Genomic DNA, 26,520 nt, shown 5'->3' with positions numbered 1-26,520 from the left:
TCTTCGGCGAGATTGCGGTGCTCGTAGCCGCGTCTTTTCGCTGTTACTAGAACATTCCGGAACAACGTAGAATCAGCTTTGCCTGGCTGCGATCAATCGAGATAAATCTAGTCGCGTCTTGCGTCGCAAACAAAGTGATAAGGTGGTGTCGCGGCAGATTTGAAAAACGAATAAACACTGCAAATATTCGCGGCAGTATGTAGTCAGTATGGATCGTATGGAGTAGGTATGGACATTATGGAAAGCACGTATAAAATTTTACGGACTCCACAAAACGTCATTCACATTTTATAGAAGATATATAAAAATTTATGTGGAAAGCTTATGGACTCCGTAAGAAAATGTACGGATGTTCACATATTTTTTCCCATCATAGGGACTCCATATTCCCATAATCGCATGAAAGCAACTGGTATGGGTCGTTTCAGTAGGGTTGGTTTTATGTGGCAGTCTTAACTGCTGGGTATGGGAACAGCACAAAATTGCAAAAGAACAGCTGGATGCATTGGTGTGAGAACAGCACAATGCGTTGCAAGATTTTGTAACGCATCGACGGACTAGACCGTTCCAATCAATATATTCACAACAGCATCTTACGATATTCCTCAGTTGCTTCGGTATTTTTGTCAAAGAGGCGCCAGATTGGGTTTCAATGGCCCTTTTAACTACTCGGTGTGACCAGAGGACAAACTTCAAAAGGAAAATTTTTCTACGCATCTTAAGATTAGACCCTTCCCATCAGTATGTTCATAACGGTATTATACGATATTCCCCGGATCTCTCAGAAATAAAGTTAAGTCCAAGAGAGCGGGATATGTGACTTCGTACAAGGAAGGCGTTGTACAACTTTGCGACTGACGGTTTCCTAAACTCTGCGAAAAAGAGGATAAGAAGTGGGCCGAGGGAACGAGTTCGTCGCGAAGTACTAACGCGAGAAAAAAAATTGAACTTGCACGTACAATCTGGTGTAAAAGTAGTAAAAGGACAGCTTTCTCCCGCGTTACTCCTCTCTGTTTGGAGTGGAGCATCCGCGCCGCCCGGCGCCATCAGTTACATCCTTCATCGGGTGCTCTCCTTTGAGGAGATGGTGTTGGTTTTAGCAGCGAAGTTTGGTATTACTCGCGTAGAACCTCGATGCACTCCAGAATGCAAAAAAAAATACGCCAGTAAGGAAATTGTATTTCACTTGGCTTAATATCCGACTCGTGGAGCACAGATTATTTAAAAATACTCTGAGGGCAAGTAGAAGTTTGCATGTATCGCTAGGGTACTGCAAAGTAATCACATAGGACTCTCAACAGAAGCGGAGAGTTTATAAGTTAGAAAAAAATGAAAGACAGGTGTCGCCACCCCTGCCCAAATTCGCAAATATAGTAAGTGCGTAGAGAGTACTTTTTGGGCACGGATCACTGGAGCTACACTACACCGCCATTGTTTTAAATTTTGCAGACTGTTTAGCACGGCTAAGCGCAGATTATCGTGCAGTAGCACTTGAATCGATTGTTGATTACGGTGATGGTCAAGACAAGGTTATGTAAGGAAACGTCAGAACATTCCAAGACATGCCCCTGTCAAGGTCGCGTAAAGGTCAAAGGTCGAGTCATGGTATGTAATCACATTGTATAACTGAGGTATGACATGGCATACTCTGCGATATGACTTGGTATGACTTAGTTGCAATTCGTCGTGTATCAGAGGCTTCAGGGAAAGGGTGGCCAGTAGTTATAGCTTACTAAAAATGATTAAAACCCGTCTTTTTTGGTAAGCACTTCGTGGGTTCGAATCAAACGACGGTAAAATTCCTAAATGCAGATTTTTTTGCGATAAATGCTCCTTCCGCTGCCGACACAATGTTAATGCAGCCGGAAAGAACCAGAATTTATGTTTAGGGAGGTCAGTATTTACATGGGGCCTCTCCTCTGTGCCAATTTAAGCCCGCATTGTGGTTTTCACCTTCTCTGACGCTGGCCTGCTCCGTAGCAGGTCTCTGTTCACATATGTCGCCGGTCCTTGCTTTGCGCACACAGCAGGTCCTTGCTTTGGGCATGGTTCTTGTCATGGACGGGCCAACAGAGGAGCTGCGAGAGTCGTTCAGTGTTGTGACGTTCCTTGTGTGTGCTACGAGGGTCCGTGTTCGACGGCGCGGCGTAGACAGAGCCCCTAGTGGCGGCAAAAGCACTCAAGGGAAAGCAATTCAGCTGGAAGAGAGGAGATCGGCGACAGCCGCTCTCGTTTTGGAAGCAGCCAGCACACATGTTTCTACTGTATATGGCTGCAAGCAACTTGAGTGGGATTGCTTTCGGGCCTGCCGCCATGGACCGCACGGAGAAGACCCAGGTGACAGCTGCGTCCAATTACCGAGCCATACTCGTTGAGAGTGAACGACCAAAACGAAGGGGTTTAAGCACAACCGGACCCCCTTTCCATAGTGTCGGCACGTGTCGAACGCCGCCGCCGCCGCCGCGGGGAGACGGGCGTTACCTTCCCCAATTGCCGTGACCGTGCCGGGGACAAAGCGCCTCGTTTCGGCGGGCCTGGCCCCGTGACAAGACGGCGGGCATCATCACCAACACTCCCGAGCACATCCTAGGACAAGGGACCACTTTTCCGGCCTTTTAGTGACCTCGCGTTCCGGCCTTGAGTGGCGAGTGTCATTTGATGTAGAACGGAGGTCGGTGACCCGCGGGAACCGTCAGCGGGCCAGAGACCGTCTACCACCGCCGACGCTACCTCGACGACAACCTTCTTTCCCTCGGACTCAACACGTGACGGGGGCGAGACCATAAGTGCGGTGGTGTGTTTGTGCGCCCAAGTGAAAGCCCTAGGCCCCTCCCACTCCGGCGTGGGCGTCCTCAACCTAGGGAATGTGGGGAATAAGAAGGATATAAAAATCGACATGGAGTACGGAAGAAAGAACGCTCAGGACGACATCGTTCGCCAAGGGGGGCCTTCAGCGCCGAAGCCCGACGGCGTGCAGCTTCTGCCAGCCACCGTTCGAGCTCAACTCCGGAGCCCCTCCATCGTCCCCATGAAGTCGTCGGCACGTAAGCTCGGACACCCCAGCCTCTGATGTATAATCTTAATCATGTATAATTATTGAATATATCTGTTTGTTTAAACTGAGCCATACGGTGTCTCTTTGCCTCTCCGTCCCGTGTGGACCTGCGCATTATGGGGGGTCGTCACATTGTTTTGCCAGGCTTCGCCAAGGCATTCCCCGACTCCAACAACGACACATTGGCGGCAGCCCCTGGATGGCCTAGTTACGATTCTCTTGTTAGGACTCTCCGCAACATCGTCGGTAGCAACAACAGACATTTCGAGCTACGTCTTCGTAGATTCCAGCTTCACTAGGCAAGGCGGCACCGCTGGCAACGCGGCCTTAGAAGTAGCCACTTCCTCTTTACTCTACTGGTGGGTAAAAAAACCTCACTCTGATAAGTTAAAGACGACCTTTCGCTGCTTAGGGGCGCTGCCTCGCTCATAGGCTTTCTTTCAAAGTGTCGTCGAGAGCTTTGATGTCTTGTGAATGCCAGTACTGATCCTTACTAGTGACTAAATGCGGATTTTTAGACACTAAAAATGCAAATTTTAGCATCAAAAATTGACAGTTAACAGAACATTTTAGGCAGTGAACGGAGAAAAATAGGCTGCATAAATTTTTGCAGAAGTGCAAATATTATCAGATGTGAAGAGTGGCGTGCAATATCTACGGCACAATAAAAGAAAGGAATGATTCAGGATTCCAGCAACAAAGGCGGAAAGCAGTTTTTTTTATGCCTATTCCACACAAAATACAATCACATGCTTTGGCATAGAAAACGGGACGATCGATTTCTCACTTGAGGAATCTTCGAAAAAAGCGCCACCAATTCTTTCAAAACACTTTTGACGCTCGTGGGAACAAGCGATAAAATGCAAACACAAAGGCTGAAAAATTTTAAGGTACTTAACAAAAGACGAGCTGTTCTATGTTTAGCGCCAGATTTGGTCGGCCGTACTACAAGACTAAACACAAGCAATGGACGCCCTAATAGGAGATCATGTGTTTTGAATTTATTACTATTATTGCTAATTGAAAGTACACCACACAAAAGCTCAAAACATTCCCTCACACAAGAGTTAAACATCTACTGTGGACATACACGAAGCTTCAACATTAATAAATGCGTTGCCGTTTATCTAAACAGTGTTTTATTTTTAATGTCTGAAGCCACACCGCCTTCTAATGGTGCTTGCCGTCAATAATGTCCGGAGACTGGAGATGCCAGATGCGAGAAATTGCATCCACAGAATATCCCGGTAAACACTAAAATAAAAGCACGAGCTTACGTACGTCGTTTAAGGTTCCGTGAAAAACGCTGTCCATCTAGAAATCGAGCTTAAAACTACGAAAACAGTAGCACACAAGCATTATCTCGAGGTTAATGAGCTCGAAGTTGTGCCTTTTTTCGCTTATAACAAGCTTGTAAGGTGAAAAGTAACGCTCTACGTCAGCGGATGTTACCGTAAAGTGCTTGTACCTCGAAGCATTTGGTGGCATTGCGCTCTTCGGTGTCCTAAAATGTTTGCCGGCAAGTATTCCCGAAACTTCCTTGAGGACTGGAAACTCATCGTTTTTGTCCAGGACGGACTGCAAGTTTGCGCGGATCTTTTCAGCAACAGCTCCGTGCTAGCAGGGCATCAGCTGGCTCCAGCAGCCGCAGGTTGCAACAGATATTGGTACCAGCAGCTGTTAGGAAAGTACTAATAGCAGAGCACTGTTGAAATCAGCGTTGCTGGACCAGTTGATTCCCACTTAAAAATTTCGCTTAGGATTACACTCAAGGAACAGTATAGTCAGACACTCCTAACATATATCGATTACATATGCAACAGAACATACTTTTGCTTTCAGTGACGCTTGGCAGTTGAGCGCAGTTATCCAGTTTTGACTGCAGGGATAGTGCATACGATTTTTGCCCTTAAGAAGATTAAGCTGCTGATAGCTCTTATTGTAAGAATCATACTAGTTGTAGTTCTGCCTTGTTTGAAGAATATGCAAATGTTCACATGGACACATTAGATGCAGTTGGACTGACCAATTAGATGCAACTGGCCGGACCAACTGAGCTCAACAGTTGCGAAATTCGATCAAATCGAGTGTTCATTAGCTACGTGACTTTCCAATTACACTGCCGCTGTGTCCAAATGGCGTTTTTTCACACTATCCGATTGGAGCAACTGTTTCAATAGGAATCAGCTGGAAACTCAATTTGTCCAACTGGGAGTCTATTTTGACTATCCAATTATAACACCATTTCAATTAGAACTGTTTCGAAACGCAGTTCTTCCCTCTGGCAGTCGAATTGAAACCAACCGTACACCTCTGTGTCTTACTGAAAACAGTTGGAAACGCTGGTCTGTCCTATCAACAGTTTCTTTCAGAAGCCCTTTGCGCTGTCTTTCAGACTTCCGTCACCACTACATGACAACAAGAGGCCGTCAAAAAATTAAAAACTGAAATCATTTGGAAACCCAACTCGTTTCCATTTTTATTTTTTTTTTACTGTCTCTTACTGTCATCTAGTGGTGACGGAAGTCTGAAAGACAGCGGAAAGGGCTTCTGAAAGAAACTGTTGATAGGACAGACCTGCGCCCACAAAGAATTGAATGCTCGACGATCGTCGAACAGAATGCCCGCCGCTATCCACCGTGCTCAGTTTAAAGCCGATAATGAACTTTCTAGATAGGGCTCGCAAAACAACCACCAGAGTCTGGAGCAACGTAAAATCGGCTCTCCATGGGTGCGATTACTCGAGATAAATCTAGTCGAGTCTTGCATCACAAATTAATAAAGCCACGGCTTTGAGCGCGAACGAACAGTACAAAGATTCGCGGAATTATTGTTTCTTTTAAGCACCATCGGCACTGCTGCTGCTGCTGCGACGAGGTTGCACTTTTCTCCCCGGGATTTCGAGACACTGCTCAAAGTTTCATCCCGATGGCTTGCCGGATCTCCAAACTCGCCGGGAGGCAAGCATTCAAGTCGTGCAACGGAGTCATAACCAGGACGTGCGCAAGGCTGCAGTCGCGTTCCAGTGCCTTCCAGAAAAATGTCTTTCTGTGGCGTGGTAGAAACGACCGGTGTAACTTCGACGGTATAATTAGCTAACATCGAGGTACAGCAGGAGGGAAGCGAGTAATCATATGGAAGGCATAACGCACAAAGAAAAAATGTGCAACGCTCGTAATAGTTTAATGCACACAGGTGTTCACAGTCAGCCCAGCAGGAAGGCACAATGGTGACTGAAACGGGTCGTCTGCCCGCAAGGTGTACCCAAAGGACATACCAACAAGCCTATGAGGTTTAAGCGATCGGAGAAAAACGCCTCGTAAAATTAAAACCACCACATAACCGGCGAGCGATGCTGCTTGAAGTAGACGCGAAGAAAAAGAATCTGCGCGAAGAACACGGGTATGTTGCTCAAATGGGGAAGGAACGGGAGAAGAAACCCGTCACGAAGTAGGAAATAAATAGGCAGGAGGGAAGGCGGAGCCGAAGGACTCCGGGAAGAGTGGCAGTAAGCGCAGGACTATGCGCAACAAAAGAACTTCCGTGGTCAACTAAGAATAAAAAGCGGCTTTAGACAGTTTCATTGAGATAGAGAAGAAGTGAGGTAAACGAAGAAAGAAAAGAAGGGGGCAATGAAAACATCACCATCATCATCGTCATCAGCCTGACTACGCCCACTGTAGGGCAAAGGCCTCTCCCATGTCTCTATAGTTAAGAGTAGCAAAAAATTATACCTTTCATGATATGAGAGAACCTGCCATATGCGCTCCACCCCATTCTTATCCTTCCAGTTTTTTTCCCTTTGCAGAGAAATATTTTCGTATTTGAGAGTTTCAGACCGGAAGCGGGCAGAGTGGGTGAGGTAGCAAGCGCGGGATGATGACATCCTAGTCGAAATGAGGAGATTTTAAAAATGGGCTTGGGCATGGCATGTAAAGCAAGACAACAGCTGGTCCTTGAGGCTAACTGAGTGAATTCCAAGAGGATTCAAGCGTAGCAGGGGGCGACAGAAAGTAAGTTGGGCGGATGAGGTTAAGAAGTCTGCGGGCATACGGTGGCCGCAGTTGGCAAATGAGAGGGTTCATTGAGGAGACGCGGGAGCGGCATTTGCTCTGCAGTGACCGTAGTCAGGCTGATGATGATGAAGAAAGATAATTTGACCCTGGCAAGTGTACGAAGAAGTATAACATACATATTTTACACTCGTAAATGACTTATTGACGCATCACAAAGAAAAAAAGAGGACCACGCTGATAAAAACAACACAAGCTTCAAACACTAGATAATTAACCTTCTCACGAAAATGTTAGGGCAACATTTCGTGCTGCACATTTAGTGAATCTTAGCGCTGCAAAAAAGTGCGTTGAAAACATTAGCAAATGTGCCTACTTTTTCGTTTTCTGGTCCTTTATACTCAAAATATCACATGATAAATCTTACCTGATTTCATGTTCCGCCTCCTCCAAATGTACAAATCATTATCCGAAAGTCGAGTGCTGTTCTTAGACGAAGCCGCCAACTTGCGTAAATATACATACGGTCATCAAACTTGTCATCAACTCTGGTATGTTCCAGGCCCTCGTACGAATTACGATTTTCAAACATTATATTATGCTTTCCCTACCTTGCTTAACCGGTTTGGCCTACCCAAATCTTCCGATCGTTTTCCTTCGTATTAACATATAAAAAGTTTATCTTTGTGAGAGCGCTTTTCACCGTATGTAAGTTTTTTTTTCTGTTCAGTACATAAAAGTCTGTACTGGGCTGACTTGCCCTTGCAATGTTTTGAGTGCACTTTGTGTTGGAATATATTTTTGTTCAAGAAGTACTTTGGTTTGGGTTAGTTGGTGCATAGCTTCTGGATGATGTCAGGATGGCGCGAAAAGAACAAGGACAAAAGAGGCACAAGAACAGGAACAAGAGGCACAAGAGGCGCCTGTCCTGTTGTGTTCTTATGCCTCTTTTGTCCTTGTTCTTTTCGCGCCGTCCTGACATCATCGAGAGGCTTTAATTTTGCGATGTAAAATATTATATATCATTTATTGTGCTCGTTTCAATTACAGATAACCTGAGTATACATATTATTCAATGTTTTGTCCAAATTGTGAATTGTGCAATTGATCTGTACGAAGCTAAATAGCTCTTTTTTATATCTGCCGCCGAAGTAGTTCAGAGGAAGGAAGCAGCGTCTAGCGGCTTTTTTCCTTTCACCTGAGCCAGGTGAAGCACATGCCTGAAATAAACCTGACGGCATGAAAGCAGCATGATTCGCTGCAGTATATTTCGGATCTTACGAATAGGGAGCAGGAATTACGAAACAGCAGTGCTTACGGCTGCTGTACATGCTGCCGAGAACTGTGGGCCGACGGCGCCCTTCTAGCCTGGAGCGCGCAGTCAGCAAGGATGCATCGTTAGTAATGGGAGGTAACTCAATCCACACTGTGTCTTACACTCTATGCCAGAATGTATAAGGAAGCCGGCTACGCATATAGTTTCTTTGTTCGTGTGCGGCACGTAGCGGTCAATGAAAGCAAAATAATTGAAGCAAAAGGGTGTACATGCTTTCTCATATCCCTCCCTTACTATGAGAGCCAAGGGAAATTTGCTTATAAATTACCACAAAAATGCATTCGCAAGATTTGATGTCTAAAGTTGCAGTTTTCTCGTTTTGCGTGTACAAATAACGTATCATCAAATATCCCCAACATCATTAACCGACAGTTCTCTATAAAGCCCTTCATCGTTTTCTAAATGTCAGATTTTAAGAAATCCGCTAATTTATTCACAAAATAAACAATTCGATAAAGAAATAATCGGAATTTAACCACCGCGTATATACAGCCTTCACAAATTGGTACAATCCTTACGGCTGATTGCAATCTTTAGTCCACATGCAGGCATAGCGTAATCAGGTCGTGAAAGAAGCCCAGATAAAGGTACTAGGCAGTATCTATAGCATATATTGCGGCACAGCGAGGATAGCCCTCCAAAGCGAATTCAAAAAATTCCCGAAAAAGAATTTCAGGAAGGGACACATGCTCTTCTTGATAATATTCTCTGCGTGTTTCAGGATCGACGTATTGAGATACATGGGCTGCGAAAAGTCGCGGAGGAAAGGTAAGGATTGATCCCCTGCGATTTTCCAAGTAATTCAAGGGGAAAACGGCAGAGAAGACCATAGGACCTAAAATACCAAGCATGGCAATGAGTTTTTAAATTTTAAACGAAGCAAACTAAAGTAAAGCTCCACCGTCTCGGAAAGAGATAATTCTGTAATATATTCAACTAAGTATAGGAAGTGTTAGGGAAATATGTCTGCTATGAGCAGGTAGTGACCGCAGATGCAGACCATAAACGAAAGTGACACTCTCGCGACCACAGGCTGGACCCCAAGGAGCAAAGGTAATCGGCCTAATATTCCAAATAGGTAGTTTTATATTGGTCCTTCGTAGGCTTTGCCAATACGTTCGCAATATTAGGCTGATTAGCTGTGCTGCTTGGGACGCTACTTGCGCCAGCTGCTTGGCTGCTCCTGTGCCTGTCTCCACTGCATATATTCCCCTCGTGTAAATACATTACGTTACGATATAACAAGGACAATAAGTACGGTATTTAAGAGCAATTGGCAGGTACTCCGAGGTCATTAATAAAGTAGCTTACTGATACCCCTCTAGAGAAAAGTGTATAATAGTGTACCCTGAAAGTACTCGCCCAAGAGAATGACATGGTCAGCTAAAGGGTTGAAACCTAAATTAAGGTTGGAGCAGCGAAATAAGGAACGAGAAATGAAAGGTTTCAGTTTAGGGGAAGGAAGTTAGAAGAGTGGGTTAGAAAAGGAAAGGAAGTTAAAGATATCCGTCGAAATCAAGAAATGTAAAAACTCGTGACAAGTAGTGCGAAGGCAACATAATCGATCGACTTAGAGGTTAACGAAGTGGATTTCAAGAGAAGGCAAGCGTAGCAGGGGAGACAGAGAATCTGGCGGGTTGAAGAGTTTAGGAAGTCTGCAGGGATGAGGCGGTGGCTGGTGGCACAAGTGAGAATTAGGCGGATGTAGGAGAGGCCTCTACCCTACAGTGGTTACGGTTAGCCTGATGACCTAAACCCAATCCTTGGCCGACTTGTCCCCCCCCCCCCCTACTATATATCATGAAGGAAGGAATAACAAACAAATTAGGACGAACACAAAAAAGGAGACATTACTGCAAGGATTTTTTGTTCTGTCGGACTTGTGGAGCAAGTTTTATTTGCTGCCAGGTACTGATTTACACAACATATTGCTTCGGTGGACACCGTTTCTATGTACATGCGCCATGGACAGAGCGGACGACCGGCCGAGTCAAAAAAAAGGCAGGGTGCTTAAAGTTCATCCGTTCTTGATGCGTCGGTCAGGAGTCCGGGCCCTTATAGCGGGCGATGAGATAATCTCGATGGTTGAAGGCATACTCGTATAAGTTAAGGCTTTTATGGCAGGTGTTGAGGACACGAGACATCCCACCGCTATAGCAGGATTGTGACGAACTCTGCAAGAAAAACAAATGAAAGGGAAGGGGAATTCATTGGCGGTTTACAGGCAGAAGCACCGTCTTTTGGAGTTCATCATCTCATTGGGCTCTTGCTTTTATATGTTTTACTCAGGTGGGAGCAAGAAAAGAACATATGTTGATATGCAGGCGTAATTAACTGCTGTTCCTTCTTAGCGCAGATTGCTGAAGGGGAAGCGTTAGGAGGCTAACGAAAATTTCGGTTTCAAATATCATGCCTTTCATGAGAATAATGTCACTTCCTTGGGTGGTGTGATGCACTCGCTCTCTACTATAAGCTGCGGGAAGACTGGCTGAACAGTCCAGAAAATACCCATGCAAATTTCTCTGGGGCAATATCATTCTCTTGGTTCGCTCCGATGACCAGAAAAAGTTGTACGTGCTAGAAGCGTTTGCACTTTCTTCGGAAAGAGAATGCGCCTGCTTAATTACCCCACCTGCATTAGCAAAAAAAAGATACACTTAAGAACGCTTACGTGTAAAAATGCGAAAATAATTAAAATGCTGAGTCACGCTATGTTGCAGAATAATGCGAAAGCATTAAAGAGTTGCGTCATGTTATGTTGCACAACGACTATGAATCATGAGTCATGACTACGCATACTTTGTACAAACTCTATATGCACATTACATTACGTTATTTGTGAAGTGCTGACTCATGCTACGTTACAGAAGTGCTGAGTCATGCCCGATGTATGACACCACCCATACACACACGCGACGTAGCACTTCTGCAACGTAGCATATATGACTCAGCACTTCGTAAGTAGCGTATTGTAAGGTGTACAGAGTTCGTACAAAGCATCCACAGTCATGCTTCGTAGTCGTAGGCATGGCATATAGTCATTCTGCGACGTAGCATGCGTCAGCACTTTAATGCTGTCACATGTTCACACCTAAGGAGCCTTATGTACCTCTGTCAAATTTTTTAGATAGACACCACCACCACTTCACAGCGTGATTGAGGTGTCCAATGACCCATGGCCAATTAGCTTCCTCCAAGCAAGCACTGAAGTCTGTGAAGTGTGCATGGAACGCGATCGGCCGGAAAATCGCAAGCCGAAGAAGTATGAGTATGCACTTAAGCATAGAAACGCCAAAACGGGCCTTAGAGACGCCATACCGGGCAGCCGACTGTGAAATTCTAAAATAGGCCTGCCACTCCAGACCTCTAGGCACCTCTCGGCCCGCTAATGCCAATCAGCTTTCGCTCATTAATGTGCCAAGCCAGTAAGCTTAGCCCCACAAAATTTTTTTGAATAAAAAGGAAGGAATTCGGTGCTGGAAGGTTCCCAATAAAGGTTTTGAACTAAAGTGAAAAAGAAATGGACGTTAATTGCGGGATTATGGCTTCTTGCGACTCAGTAATTTTTAGACTAGGCTTGGTCTTAAATTTGAGTTCTCGCCATAATTTATTCACACGCACCTTCGTAGTTTATCCTCCCGTCGTTGTCGATGTCAGTGGCTCGGATCATACTGTCCAGTTGCGTATCTGACATGGGCTCACCGATCATTTCCATGGCCAGCTTCAGCTCATCCTGGAGTGGGAGACGATGCGCAAAAGTTGGTTAGCGTGAGACCAGTTACCTTGAATATTTTTCGCATTTGACTAGGAGTTGTGAGGGGGGATCCAGCATGTCGCCACACAGCACGAAAAAATCCGTCTTATTATTGTAAATGTTTGTTTTTACCCCATTCATTTGTGGGACTGGTCTTTGCCAATATATTTCCGATATTGGCCCGATTACCTGCGCTACTTGGGATAGGACCAGAACTGCGACGCCAGAAAATTCTCCGTAATAAACTGGTGACGTATGATCCGGAAGTCCGGCCGAATCAGGGGCGTAGAGGGGGTAAAAAAAGACGTGGGTGTGGCCTGATTAAAGCATGAGGACAACAGCGGGAGACTGGCATTATATAGAAACAGAGCGTGGTGTAGGTGCTAGACCAGAGAAATCCTTGCTTTCTGGAAATTATGGTATGGGCTTTCTTCTGTGAACGCAGGTTTTAGTGAGTCCCTTGAAAATGACTGAAAAGCGCGCTGTAGTATTTGGCACCGACGACCTCATTTCGATTACCTTGGTGATATAGCCGTTGGAGTCCTTGTCAAACACCCTGAACGCTGCCAGGAGGTCCTCCATGACGTCATCCTTGATGCTGGTCTGCCCAGCCATCCATGCTAGGAACTCATCTTCGCTGATTAGCCCGTCATCTGCGAAGATTCAAATGAACCGATGGTAACATTTTCAGTTCAGTATACATCTGCTTCAGTAAGGTGCACACACCGCACTTACATTTTATCATCATCATCATCAGCCTGACTAAGCCCACTGCAGGGCAAATGCCTTTCTCATATCTCTACAATTACCCCTGTACTGTGCCAGCTGTGGCCGCCCTATCCACGCTTTCTGCCGCCCCTGCTACGCTTCCTTTCTCTTGTAATCCAGTCCGTTACCCTTAAGGATCAGCGGTTATCTTGCCTTAGCATTACATGCCCTGCCCAAACCTATTTATTCCTCTTGATTTCGAATAGGATGTCATTAACCCGCGTTTGTTCCCTCACCTACTCTGCCCTCTTCCGGTCCCTTAACGTTGCAGCTATAATTTTCCTTTCCATAGATCGCAGAGCTGAACCCTTTCCGTTAGCCTCCACGTTTCCAGGTTAGTACCGGTAAGATACAGCTGTTGCACACTTTTCTCTTGAGGGATATTGGAAAATTGCTATTCATGATTTGAGGGAACCTGCCATATGCGCTCCTCCCCATCTTATCCTTCTAGGTATTTCCCTCTCATGATCCGGATCAGCTGTCACTACCTGCCCTAAGTAGACGTCTTACTTTATCACTTCCAGCACGTCGCTACCAATTGTAAACTGCTGCTTCCTTCAGAGATTGCTGAATGTTGTATTGGTTTCCTGCATGTAAAATGTTTAGATACACCGTTCTCCTCTACCTTTCTAATTCATTGATCATGCTTCGCAATTAATCTCCTGCATGACTCAGCAAAGCAATGTCATCAGCGAATCGCAGATTATTCAGGTATTCTCAGTTAATTCTTATCCCTAACCGTTCCCAATTCCGGCCCCTAAATATGTCCTGTAAACAGGCGGTGAATAGAATTGGCGAGATCGTGTCTCCCTGCCTGACGGCCTTCCTTATTTAAATGCTATTGCTGACTTAATGGTGGACTGTGGTAGCTATACAGTCGTTGTAGATATCTTCCAGTACTTCCACATAAGGATCTTCTACACCGTCATTTCACAATACCTGCATGACTGCTGTGGTACACTTGAAGAGGGAACGCAAAGAAACCAGTGAAGCGGAGACAAATTAACGAGTTCGCGTAAAAAGGAAATTTGAGGAATTCAGGATATCGCTCCAGAACAGACATTCGGCTTTAACTGAGGATGACGACCCTAATGTTCAAGCAGTGAACTCAAGCAATAACGTCGCACCTATGATTACGGAGTGTGCAGTAAGAGTAGGTGCCCAAGCAGCACAGGTAATCGGCCCCATATTGCAACAGGATGGTCCCATCCTGGTCCTTTGTAGAGCCGGCCTTTGCCAATACGGCTCCAATGTTGAGCCATTTACCTGTGCTGCCTAGGCGGTAGGATGGTTCGACAGGCCAACGGCAAGCTATCTCAGGAGACCAAAGATTTGAATAGCAAACGGCAATGCATGAAAGCTTCAAAACCCACCGACAGAATAGAACTGGAAGAGCTATCAACGCTAATCAGTAATCTCAAGGTGACCGACATAATGAAGTTTATTACGCAGGTAATCAAGCAAGCTTTAAAGAACAGAGTACGCTTTCATTTTATGATCACGTATTGCTCGTAAGGAAACTCTTTGACCCGCTACTTCATATGCACGCTTAGGTCGTGCTTGCTCATGATTTTGATATAAACTTGAGCGCTTCGGAAAACGTGAACCGGAGATTTCCTCTAAACCACAGCTTTTTGCCACAAGTTGTATTTTGTAATATCATGTTCATTCCATTGTGCAGGTTCCTCACATTACTCTTGAAATTATGTGAGCACTCATCCCCACCATTTATAGATTTTACCGCAGCGCCCCCTGGAGGTCAAATGTATCTCCAATGTAAGCGTAACTAGCCATGTCCTTCACCAGCCTTGCACACTCTGCTCCCCCCCCCCTCCCCATACTTCCCGCAGCTCATCTCAACACTTAACTGAGTGCCTTCGCGCTAAGTTCCCATTACCTCAGTATCCACTGCTTTATACCCGGTTTTCTATTCTCTGCAGTATACTGCCATGTCCTCCAATATTTTATACTGCTCGTCCTAATTCATTTATTCCGCTCTATATCAGCTGCAGCATTGTTGTCTAAATCACGTTGTGTTCCATGTCGCAGGGTTAACCCAACCATTATTTCTATCCGCCCCGTTATATTTATCTGGGTGTTTCTTTTCTAGATGCGTGGCAAATTGCAGGTACAATGACTGAGCAGGGCCCGCCATTTACCGCTGCATTCGCAAGATTGTGAGAGAGATGCGGCCATTCTGCTGAAGTGTGTTAAGGTTACGCTTACGAAGAAGCCCTGAGACGTAGCTTAGTACAGCGTTCCTTGGCGATAGAACGCCGCTTTGGTTATCTCTTCAGGTGTCGTGGTGCTCTGCAAGGGCACGGTTATCAATAGGTTAAAAGCCCATATTTGCGATGCTCACTTCAGAAATGAGCGAGGAGCAGCTATTAGTATATAGTAATCCAACTGGCAAAACAGTGTGACAAGCCAGTTGGGTGGGTCCTCACCTCTGCCGGACGCCTGCGCTATGAGGTTCTGTATCATGGTGTCGTTCAGCAGGATTCCCAGGTTGTCCAGCATGTGCTTGATCTCGGCGGCGTTTACCCGGCCGTCCTGGTTCTTGTCCAGCAGCACGAAGGCAGCCTTCAGCTCTGCGTCAAAAGAAAAAGAAGGAAACACCATAAGATACACGCCATCATCTTCAGCCGCTCAACCTGACGACACCGCTCAATATAGCTTTTGCTGCGTTGGCAAACAAAGGACTATTGTTGAAAACCTGATGCTGCTGAAGATGCTTGTGCGCTGCTTAGAAACTTGCAGGACAGTGTAAAGGAGAGGATGAGGTACACTCAACGAACAGTCCTCTATTTTATGCTGTCCTGTCAATCTCAAGCTGCGCACAAATTTTTGCACCAGCATAATGTTATACTCCCTCGTGCCCTGATTCATTTAAACACAGGGTGTTTGATCTAAGACTTTACACAATGTTTAAAGGTAGGCTTTTTGTCTAGCCCCCATACACCCCTTTGTTGAAAAAATAATAACGCCCTACCACAAGGCGTTCGTAATGATTTCTCCATGCACCCCATGCCCCCTGGTACCTCTCGTAAAAGCGCCGACTTAACTGCCCACATGTATATTATGATCCAAGGTGGCACATTATTCACAGAGAAACTCAAAATGCAATGGTATATAGCTGTCACATCTTTTAGCCTGCTCCACTCACGATGAGTGGCGAGGACAGGCACGATTTTTTCCAAGTCCGCTCATAAATGCTATGCAGTGAAATCTCTTCCGTGGCTTGAGCAGAAAACATGCAGGTTGGTTCAAGCTTTGACGCACAATGGTCTCGTTGCAGAGCGGCAGGTTTTTCAAAAAAATGTACGTGTCTACGTGCAACAGGCTACTCCTGAAAATGAACACAAAGAAAGAAAAAATAGGAGCGGAAGATGGCACTGGCAGTAAGAACAAATGGGCGGTGGTCCCATATGTTCATCGGCTATCCCACAGATGGAAGAAGATAGCGGAGAGTTTTGGTGGCAAGGTTCTGTTTTCTGCGCCAAAAAATTGAGGAAGGTTCCGGCGTCAGTGAAACGCAAGAAAGAAAATGGTAACGCCACAGAAGGGTGTGGAGTTCGTCAAGGCATTCAATTTGTGCAGTGCAGAGTAGGAGTGGTATACAGGATTCCGTTCTCGTGTGGCCATTTCTATGTGGGCCAAACAGGCAGGTGCCTAAATGAACGCCTGTTTGAACACGCTAGATCTTTAGGAGGCTCTTGTTCGTCAAAGTTGGTTGCACATTGCAAACCTTGTCTGTGCACTCCGTACTTTGACAACACTGTTGTGCTGTATCATAATAAAGAGCAACAAGAACGGGAAGATGTAGAGGCTTATCATATCTTCACAGAAGGTGACTCGTGTGTGAGCAGCACTTCGATGGCCTTGTCTAAGCGTGATATATGGCTGTTGGAACAACGTGGGAGCCTGTAGGTGCTTAAGATTCAGCATTTGTTATTTCCTTTCTTTATATGCTAGTAAGTAGTTTGTGATGATGACGTGAGGATGCGACGCAGTGATTAGAGTTTATTTATATGTAGTTTTCCGATTAAAACAGTCAGTTGTAAGTCAGCGCTTGTCCATGTATCTCCTTTTCTGGTCCTTCGTTTTAGTTGCGCTGTTTCGTTCCTTAAGATACAACCCTTTGTGTCACCTGTGGACATGCTACAAAAATGTACGAAAATCGTATTTACAGCGCTGCTCAGTGTAAGTACTCAGACTTCAAGCTCGATACATTTTTCCCAATAACTGACTCAGTAATACTCCTTCCTGTTCATCTGAGAGCAATGAGATGTCTAAGTTTCATTTCTCCATACTCAAGCAAGAAACGTACAAGGTATAACTACTGACAAGCGGCTCATTTGCTGCCAAGATTCGTTCAAAGCGCCTATGACAAATTTCGATCGAAACTTATGTGGCGCTAACTAAAGCATTAGTTAGTTAGTTTATGGGGGTTTAACGTCCCAAAGCGACTCAGGCTATGAGAGACGCCGTAGTGAAGGTCTCCGGAAATTTCAACCACCTGGGGTTCTTTAACGTGCACTGACATCGCACAGTACACGGGCCTCTAGAATTTCGCCTCCATCGAAATTCGACCGCCGCGGCCGGGATCGAACCCGCGTCTTTCGGGCCGGCAGCCGAGCGCCGTAACCACTCAGCCACCGCGGCGGCTTAACTAAAACATTAGAACCCTTAGCATGAGCATATGGGATGTCTACTGGACATGAGAGGATGTACAAGGAGGATATCATCAAACATACGGAGAATGGGTTCAAAGGTGCCCTCGGCGCCAGGCTATCGAGTCAGAGCTGCTTGAGAGCATTCTGTAACCTTCGTGAGTCGTATACTGACCATTTCGGCATCATATTTAATTTAAATTTACCTTCACTGCCAGAGTTATTACAAAAGGGAGTGGTTCAAACATAATACAAAATGAATCAAAATTTAGGGGATATTGATTGGACAGATACCGAGGACATGCGGAAGAACTTTCATTTCCTAAATTATTGCAGTTATACTTCTATTCCGCTTCTGACTATATTCGAACCCTGATTGTATTATCTTTCACGAACCATTCTATTTCTGAAATTCTGATTTTATTTCACCTCCGATTCTGTTCAGATTCTGCTCCAATTACTTTCTATTCACATTCTGATTCGTTTCTGATTTCCTTCTCTCCGTAATCGGTTTTAAAACCATTTTTGGTGAGTCATTTTAGTCTCTTTCTTTTTGCCGAGTAATTCTTTGTCTGGCCTCTCCTTGCTCTCCACTCTAAGTGGAGAGAGAAAAATAACCCTGAACACTACCTGGCAGGTGTAGGCCAAACAGTTCTGCCTTTATGCCCCTCATAATTATCGCGTTAAACGCACTGAAACGTTAAGCATACAAGTTTCTCCTAATCATATAATGCTAGCTAAAATGTTTGAAAAAGTTCTTTATCATCGATCGTCGCAACTTCAGCGGGAAGGCAGCTCCATTCGCGATGTGTAAGATGAATATATGACCAAAAAAATTTGCATTAGAACGGTCAATGCCGACGTTACGAATGTGATCAATGCGATCAGGATGATCGAATCATTCTATAATTAGTTAGCTGTGGAGTACGAGATGGCGGGAAAGTTCATGAAAGGCCTTAAGCGCAAAGTTTTACGACCAGCGTTAAATAAGAAGTAGCGCAAGGCTACATTTTGTGGCTGATGTACTGGCTGTTCGGTTATAAGTGGAAAGAATCACTGAGCGAGTGTATTTTAGGCACGTTCTAGAGAATTAACGGAGAAGGATCGCAAGCTGCCGACGCTTACTTGATTTCAGGACATAGTAGTGTCTTGAAGAGTAGAAGTTTAAGAGAGGATGGATCGGTGGAAGAATTACGACGGAAATAACCTAGCACGCTATTAACGCACTGAGTAATGTAATTAAGGGGCCTCGTCCAGGATAAGTTAGCTGTTATATAATTACTAAGCTATTTGTAGAATGTATTTATTTTCTTTTGATAGCAAACGAAATAGTTTTCGCTCACAGATATGTTTCTTGAATAAGTTACGTTGTTTGATGTGACGACTATGCGAGTTTGCATAGAGACAACTATACTACTAAAAACTTTCAGGAAAATACAAAAAATTCAGCCTACGCTTCATCTTACTGCAGGCCGAACTGTTAAGCGGCCCCTCAATGTGTAGGCTCATTCTTAGGAACTACCTACAAAATCTATTTTGAATACTGCCGCTTGACGTTGGTGTAATTTCTGAGAGATCCAGCCTTTTCTTTAAGGCATAATAGTTGCCACTTGTTTTTCAATGACCTCCCCCTCCTTCTCACAAAAGAAGACGCTAAGCCTGCAATTCGGGGAAGAGAAGTGCCTGTGGTTTGAATGTGCTAAGTGACAACGCAAACATCGAATACCGGACAGAGTTACGATAAAGGCGAAGCACAAACCCACAGATACCACCACAGAATAATCAGCTACTACCTGTTTCAGATAGCAAAAGCGGTAAGCACACGGCAACCAGACCGTTCACATGAAGTGCGAATATCACAGGCATTCAGGGTCTTCACGGCCCGCCGTACACGTGCTCCCATGTATACCCAGGCATGCAGCCAGGTTCCTGGGGCGTAGCTCAACAAGCCCACAATTGAAGGGCGCTGATTGGCCCTTGCGTTTCCAGCTGGCAGCGCAACGACAGATAATGAGCTCCCACCTCCCCCCTCCCCCCCCCCCCTTCCCCCCCCCCCCGAACATGCTTACACTCTGTTCCTGGGCCGCAGTCGGACAATCGTGTCGGTGGCGAGTGGCGCGTGCCCCCCTCCCCCCGCATGCCCGCTATTGTTTCGCGCGCCTGTAGGGCCTGCGGCACGCAGACTAGATAACGTGTGGGGCGCAGTGATAAAGGGGCCCCTGGCTCTAATCGGCCCGACCCGGTTGTAACCGCATTTGCCATGTGACTCAACCGCGTTGTAACCAGGGTCCTTGATCACAAGAGCACGTGCTCGTCGACCTCTTCTTGAGGGGCTGATGAAAAAGTGACTCGGCGACTTCCGGGACTGTGTTTTCTTGAGTTAGAAGTATTTGTCCATTGGCGAAAAAAAGTGCACATTTTAAGATTTAACGAGCTAAAGCGACGTATGTGCTATGAAGGACGCCGTAGTGAAGGACTCTACTGATTTAGACTAGCTGGGGCTCTTTAACGTGATCTTGCATCACACACCGCACAAGCGTATTTGTGTTCGGCCTCCATCTAAATACGGCAGCCACTGTGGGAAATGAACCGCGACCTTGATATCAGCAGCCAAACGCAAAGCCACCACAGCGGGTTTCATTAAAATGGCAATATATTTCTTTGCTACAGTGGTTTTTCTGCGCAGAATGTTGTGACCTTGCAGAATAAATAAAATAAGGTTTCGTAATAACTTTGTATTGAGGGACTATCTCAAGCTCTATACAGAAATGAGTGGTAACCTGTAATTAGCAAGTGCAGCCTACAAAAAAACTAGAAACGAAAGAAAAATCTTTAGGTTCAGCTAAAAGGAAAATGCAAAGAAACATTTGTAAACATGAAACACTTTTTATCGACAAGGAAGTTTCCTTTGTCTGGGAAAATTTTCCTGTCTTATGAACTGGTAGCGCACTATATGCGTACAAAGGCACTCCAGACATACCACGGGATCGTGATCTTGATAGGACCCTCACGGTGACATCATAGCGTACATGTTGTCAGATCACACTCACGTTCTGCAGCACCTCTTTCATTTCGTTCTATTAAGGCACTGGTCAATAGGGCGAACATTTTTACTACAGGCAGAGGAATTCCAAAAAAATAGCCGGTAAAAACAAGTAGTGCAAAGTTGAGGAAACGTATTTCAGTCGGCTCGCAATTTATTGTGATGAGATATTTTTTAAACATAGGTTTTCTATTTTTATTTTTCCACTGCACTAATTTGATGTTCCGTAATTTTTAATGTGCGTTTATGCCTGTGCGAATGTCTGCGCGGTTTCGCTGCCTGTCGGGCTCTGCCACTCAAGCCCCATGAGGCTTTGGAAGGCCGGATTTCTGTGCATTTTTTTAAATATTGGACGCAGTGAAGTACTATTATAATTATTAATATTATTATTATTATTATTTGGTGGGTTGAGAATGAGAGAGAGAGCCGGACGGACGTGCCAAAAAATCTGTCACTTGTCATTTCGTGCGTTGGGCTCTGTTGAACATGCAAACATGCCGCAGAAGAGCACAAGCTATCAGGCAATAACGCTATCTGTATTTTACTAATCATAATTTTGGTTTCTGATTAGAAAATTGGCGAGCTAAGGTGTCCAGAGAGTGTAAATTGTTTATATGCTGTGTTTCTATATGCCGCTGTATTTTGCAGCCACTTTCATTTTCGATAAGATCAGCTGCGGAATTTCTTGATCAACAATGCATACCACATGGAGCGCGTTGTGTACTGAGACAAGTTTTGGTCCCGCACCGACAGCTGGTTTCTTAGCTCTGGTGTAGGAAAAAACGTGCCCAAAAAAAATGTCCCCTGAGAAAGTGCCCTCTAGGAAAAAGATATAACCAAGTGGAAATATCCAAAGAATTAATTATTTCGGAACCCACTTGACAAATATTGCCCTCTTTAATGCACCCTTCTTTGAATTTGAGAATAGATGTAAGCATGATGTATTTTGCTGTACCAGATCATACTACGGTCATGCAGTCTTCATTTTGTAAATAAATACTACAGTGTTTAAATCAATACAGGGACAAGTATCCATAGTACGATGTGGGTGCGGGTTAATTGTAATGCATTGTAAGACGAAAAGCGCGAAATAAAAGCACACGGGCGCAAGAAAGACGAAGGACCAGCGCTGGTCTTTCGTCTTTCTTGCGCCCGTGTGCTTTTTCGCGCTTTTTGCGTCTTACAAGTATCCATCTTTTAGCGCTCTGCATACCGTTGAAACACGTCTGCTAACCTGTACACTTGCAAGCGCAGGGCTGCTTCCTCCGGGCGCAACGCATAGGCTCCCATCTATATCACCCCCTAAGTATTGCATCGGGCGATGTGATAGCTTGATGACAGTGTACAAGACATGCGCAGTGCTTCTGTCAAGCAATCGTTAACCTATAAATAAGATGCGCAGCATTAAACGTCCTTCTCACCTAGTGTTTTACTGAAAACTTTCTGAGCCTTGAGCAATAAACCACTGCCACATTTGCGTTGCATTGACCATAAAGTCGCGTTCACAGGCCAGTGATTCGTTCCACAGTCAAACAAATTTGATCCGCCTGATGGCGTAAAGCCCCACAGGTGACACCTTCCGCATGCGAGGTGGATGCTCAAATTATCGTGGTTTACGAAACACTTCCTGACATCCGTTTTGTGGACATTTTTTGCTTACTTCGCAAATGGGGACTCTTTTTTTCGGGGACGTTTTTTCCGGAACCTGCTTAACTGAACGCGAAGCAGTCCTTTACTAAAGCAGCGTATAGGACCTGCTGTCACCGGACTGCTATTTGCCCACGATAGAAGCGGCTGACTACGTGCAACTGTTAAGCGCTACCGGCACTGAAACCGTCCAACACGCACAACAGAGTTCACTTTCCTTATCCTCGGCTTGCCATTGTTTCATAGTTAGGTGGTGCGACCTCTTCACAAGGCAGCAACGAAAGGAGTTGTTCTGAAAAAAAAATAAAAGCGCACACACATAAACATGCAAAGTGCGTATTTTCGCAAATTCTTCGCTTGCACATTGTGACAAAAACCTCACCGACTGCACAGTGGGCGCTGGAAGAGTATTAGACTTGATGCCGGAGGTGAAGCCCCCTCAGCAATGTTGCCAGTGAGTCGTATTCCTGCAATTTTATCACTGAATGCCGTTAATGCTTTAAAAGTTAAAATTACATAATCCATTCTTGTTTTGCTCTGTCTGACTGCGACAAACGCGAACAGCTGCACAGTTGTTGTTTTTTGGAATTGTGATTTTGTGTGTGTATATTCTTTTCGTTATGCTTTTGCTTCGTCTCCGCGCTACGGTTGTACCTGACCGAAAAAGCGCACGAGTCGTATGGCCGACAGACAGTCACGCACCCCCTCCCTCTCTTCAGTCCTAGCAATTAGGACGCATATCAGAACGTCGAACCCACTGTTTGCTCAATCTATTTCAAGTGCGCCCTACGGCGTAAATTTTCAAGAAAAATATTTCTACAAAGAAAATTAACCTTTAGGAGCTCAAGTAGCTGCTTTACTTTCTTCAAATAGTTTCCCACGAAAAATTGCTATCCGCTTGTCCTGAAAACTGTGATGCCATGTATAGGTTTCCACATGGGATTCTCCCCAGCTGCAACGTTTAAGCAGCCTGCAAATATCTGCAAAGTGATATAGCGGCACGGAATTTGTGTGCTCTTAGTGACAGTACGATACCTGCATAGATAAAAAATGGCCCCTACTGATGTGTGTATTTAAGTGCGACCGCCCTGTATTGGCTACTAAAATGCTTATTCTGACTGCGGCAAGGCGCTATTAACGCGGGGCGTATTTTGTTTCCTTGAGGAACTGTGTATATGCCCTCTGCGTGCAAGGCTGGAATGTGCAAAAACAAAGCTGGAGCTGAACTCGAGACCAGTCGTTGCAGAAGTAGACACATTCAAACGTGTAGCACATCTAACTGAGCTGTCCACATCTCTCTTCCCTCTTAAATTAAACAGATGCTTACATTTCTTATCCCATTTTTACTTCACCAGATAGGCTGTTACAATGTTACGCTCTGGATCCTATCGAGTGCGAAAACAAATTGCGGACGGTTGATGCGTTCCTTCCAACATCAAGCACGTCAAACATCAACGTGCTTTCGAACAACAGTGACAGAGCAAAATAGATTATTGGGCACTTCGTGTACTTTAAGTGATATTGTGGCTTGCAATTTCAATTTTCGATTGTGTTCTCTTATATAGAATGAGTGAAAGAATTTTTCTGTCATGTCTTGTGTACAATGTACTAAAAAATTTCTTGCAATTATCTGCATCTAACCTGTACATAAAGGTAGCGGGCTGTGCAGCGCGAAAGCCTACTCTGTGACCTTCCATGAATAAAAGCCGAATATTAAAATTTTGAACTAAAAATGACTCTTTCTTCTTATATGCGCATGCCTGCAATTTCACAACCGCTGAGATACGGTGCTCTTCTCAAGGCTGACATATATGATATCTGTTCCTGCTGCTTCATACATGAGTGTTCCTTGTGCAAAAATACAAACTGTTTTCTTTTGCTACTTTATTAAGCAATATAGAAAATATTTCTTGTTAGCTGGAGAACCGTGTACTGAGGGAATTATTTGCTGAAAAAAAACACAAATCCTTAGCTTAGCAGAGGGCTATTCACAATTTTATATCTGTCCTCCTAGCCATTGATCCAAAAATCTGGCAAATATGATGCCAGAAGGCGACACCTAAATTTATTGCATACACCAAAAGTATTTGAAAAAAAATCAGCAGCATTACAAGTTCCTAAGGGACATTTAGGTTTTTAAAAGGCTCTTCGGTTCGGCGTGACGACGTGAACGACTGCAGCGCGTTAGAAATCCCGCTTGACTTCCCTATGGAACTTCCGAAGGTTTGTAATTTTTGCTTTTTCATTTATTCATGCACCTACATTGCGCACTGAGGGCATTACAGCAGGGTTCCTCTTTAAGAAAAGTAACATGTGATCATTAGAAACAATGGAGCAATTTTAGGGCAAAAAAGTCAAAACATGGCAAGTCTCAAAGCAAAAGAGGAAAACACATGTAAAATGAGCAGGTGTAAAAAAATACGTGATTGGAAGCTAAGCACACAGTTAACGCGCAAGCAGTGATAGTTAAAAATCATGTGATAGTTAAAAAAATAAAAAGCATAGGAATACAATTTTTACACCGGAGCTCGTAGACGCCGCATCAGCAGAACAGGAAAAGCGGCGGCAGCTGCTTCGACACATTCTGTTAGCCGGGTCTATTAGTTTATTGAACGCAAGAACAACGACGGTTGGTGAACAGATGTGCCGCAAGCTATTTCACTTATTTTGGAACTGTGGTCTTTTTTGGCCGAGATAAACGTAGGCGTCATTAGGTAAATATTGCGGTCAATGCAAACCTTTCCTCACGCTACGCGCTTCAGCAATGTGAGCCTGGATATATAAGGAGCGGCGTGTTTCAAGAGCTTGCTATGAAAGTTCTGCCACTTCATGGCTGACTCGTGTAGCAACGGACCGGGAAAACTTCTTAGCCTCGAAACACTTCGTGGTGTTCATGAGGCAGAGGTTGTTGACAATGAAGCAGCCCATTTCACTCCGCATGAGTGTATAAAGCGAAACTGCTGTCGAGCTTCTGCCGATAAGGCGTACGGGCGGCGGACACCCTTGAAACCGGGGCGAAGGACACTAGTGCACGTGATCTGACTCCCCTCTGAAAGTGACGGCGGGGGTGCTTACGCCGCATTTTAAAAACGTGTAAGATAAATATGACTGCTGAGCCAGACGCCTATTGTCGAGGAACAACGCCTAATCTATAGTGCTCGTCCGTGCCTGAAACAATGAGGTACTCGGTGTCGAAGGCTGCGGCCCGTCGCGTATCAGCTGAGCAAGTAAAAGTTCACAATGCACAATGCAAACTTCAACTGGAGGCAGAGACCGCACAGTGGAGGCAGCAACCAATCGGCTGACGGCGTGAAGGGGGCTCGCGACAGCCGCGCCCATTACAACAACAGGGTGTGTCCTTGAAGCCTACAAAAACATATAAAAACAAATGCACACACTAGTGGACGAATGGCGGAAAACAAAGAGGAGACAAATAAGGCCGGGTGCGAGAGAGTGCTTACAACTCAGAAACAACTTGTAGATACACTTGACTCAACATGTGATGGTCCCATACGCGTGATGAGCATTTGTCGCCAGGGAGTGAGTCATACACATGGTATGACTTATTGTTGATCATTAACGACAGTGGGGGAAGAGAAAGAATACATCTAGCCGTAATTATAATGTGCAATAGCAATGCAGGGTGAACGTTATACAAACGAGATCCCGAGATGCATTATCAAATACATGTTTACTATCTCAACAACAAAAAAAACGTGTTTAACTTGGGAAACATTTCCTTTATCGGCGTTGTCTTTAAAATTCTAAGAATGCAGTTCTTTTCTATTTCCCGTTGAAGTTGTCACGACAGCTGAAAATATCGTTTATGCAGCATTAAAGGTTACAAGGAGCTGGGCTTTAAATTATCAAGGGTTGCTAGGTAACATGCCACAGCTTTACACTTCCTTTTGCAATTTCTTTACAACATCCTTGCAGAGTGGCGTGCAAACGAAGGAAAGGGCTGACTTGACATATACCAGCCATTACGAGGATCTTCCTAACTTAGTGCCTGAAGAGCTACACACCTTTAATGACAAACTCATAAAGCTTAGCGTGTCCGAGTCCCATGAGAGTGATCTGCAGTGCGTGTGTGCAAAGCCCACCTGGAACGCAAATCCTCGGGATAGGGACAATTGTGTAAAGACAGTCTTTGCTGGTACATCAGGTGCCTACGTCCGCCCGAAAGTTTCCCTGCTGATGCTGCAGTGTCGTTGTATCCATCAGAAAGTTT

At 44.9% G+C, this 26,520-nt stretch overlaps 1 protein-coding gene across 1 annotated transcript in view; it reads right to left on the bottom strand.

Annotated features, from left to right (window-relative positions):
• Positions 1-10,256: 10,256 nt before the first annotated feature.
• The window catches only part of LOC144102015 (calcium-binding protein E63-1-like), a 92,063-nt gene continuing 75,799 nt past the window's right edge, over positions 10,257-26,520 (bottom strand). The window contains 5 exon segments of the mRNA XM_077635276.1: positions 10,257-10,566; positions 10,568-10,578; positions 12,026-12,137; positions 12,678-12,811; positions 15,374-15,517. Of these exon segments, the coding sequence (XP_077491402.1) occupies positions 10,444-10,566; positions 10,568-10,578; positions 12,026-12,137; positions 12,678-12,811; positions 15,374-15,517 (524 nt within the window). The 3' untranslated portion in view covers positions 10,257-10,443.

The sequence above is a fragment of the Amblyomma americanum genome, chromosome 8 (assembly GCF_052857255.1).
Source record: "Amblyomma americanum isolate KBUSLIRL-KWMA chromosome 8, ASM5285725v1, whole genome shotgun sequence".
Classification (NCBI taxonomy): Eukaryota; Metazoa; Arthropoda; class Arachnida; order Ixodida; family Ixodidae; genus Amblyomma; species Amblyomma americanum.
This window is presented reverse-complemented; position numbering and strand designations above follow the sequence as displayed.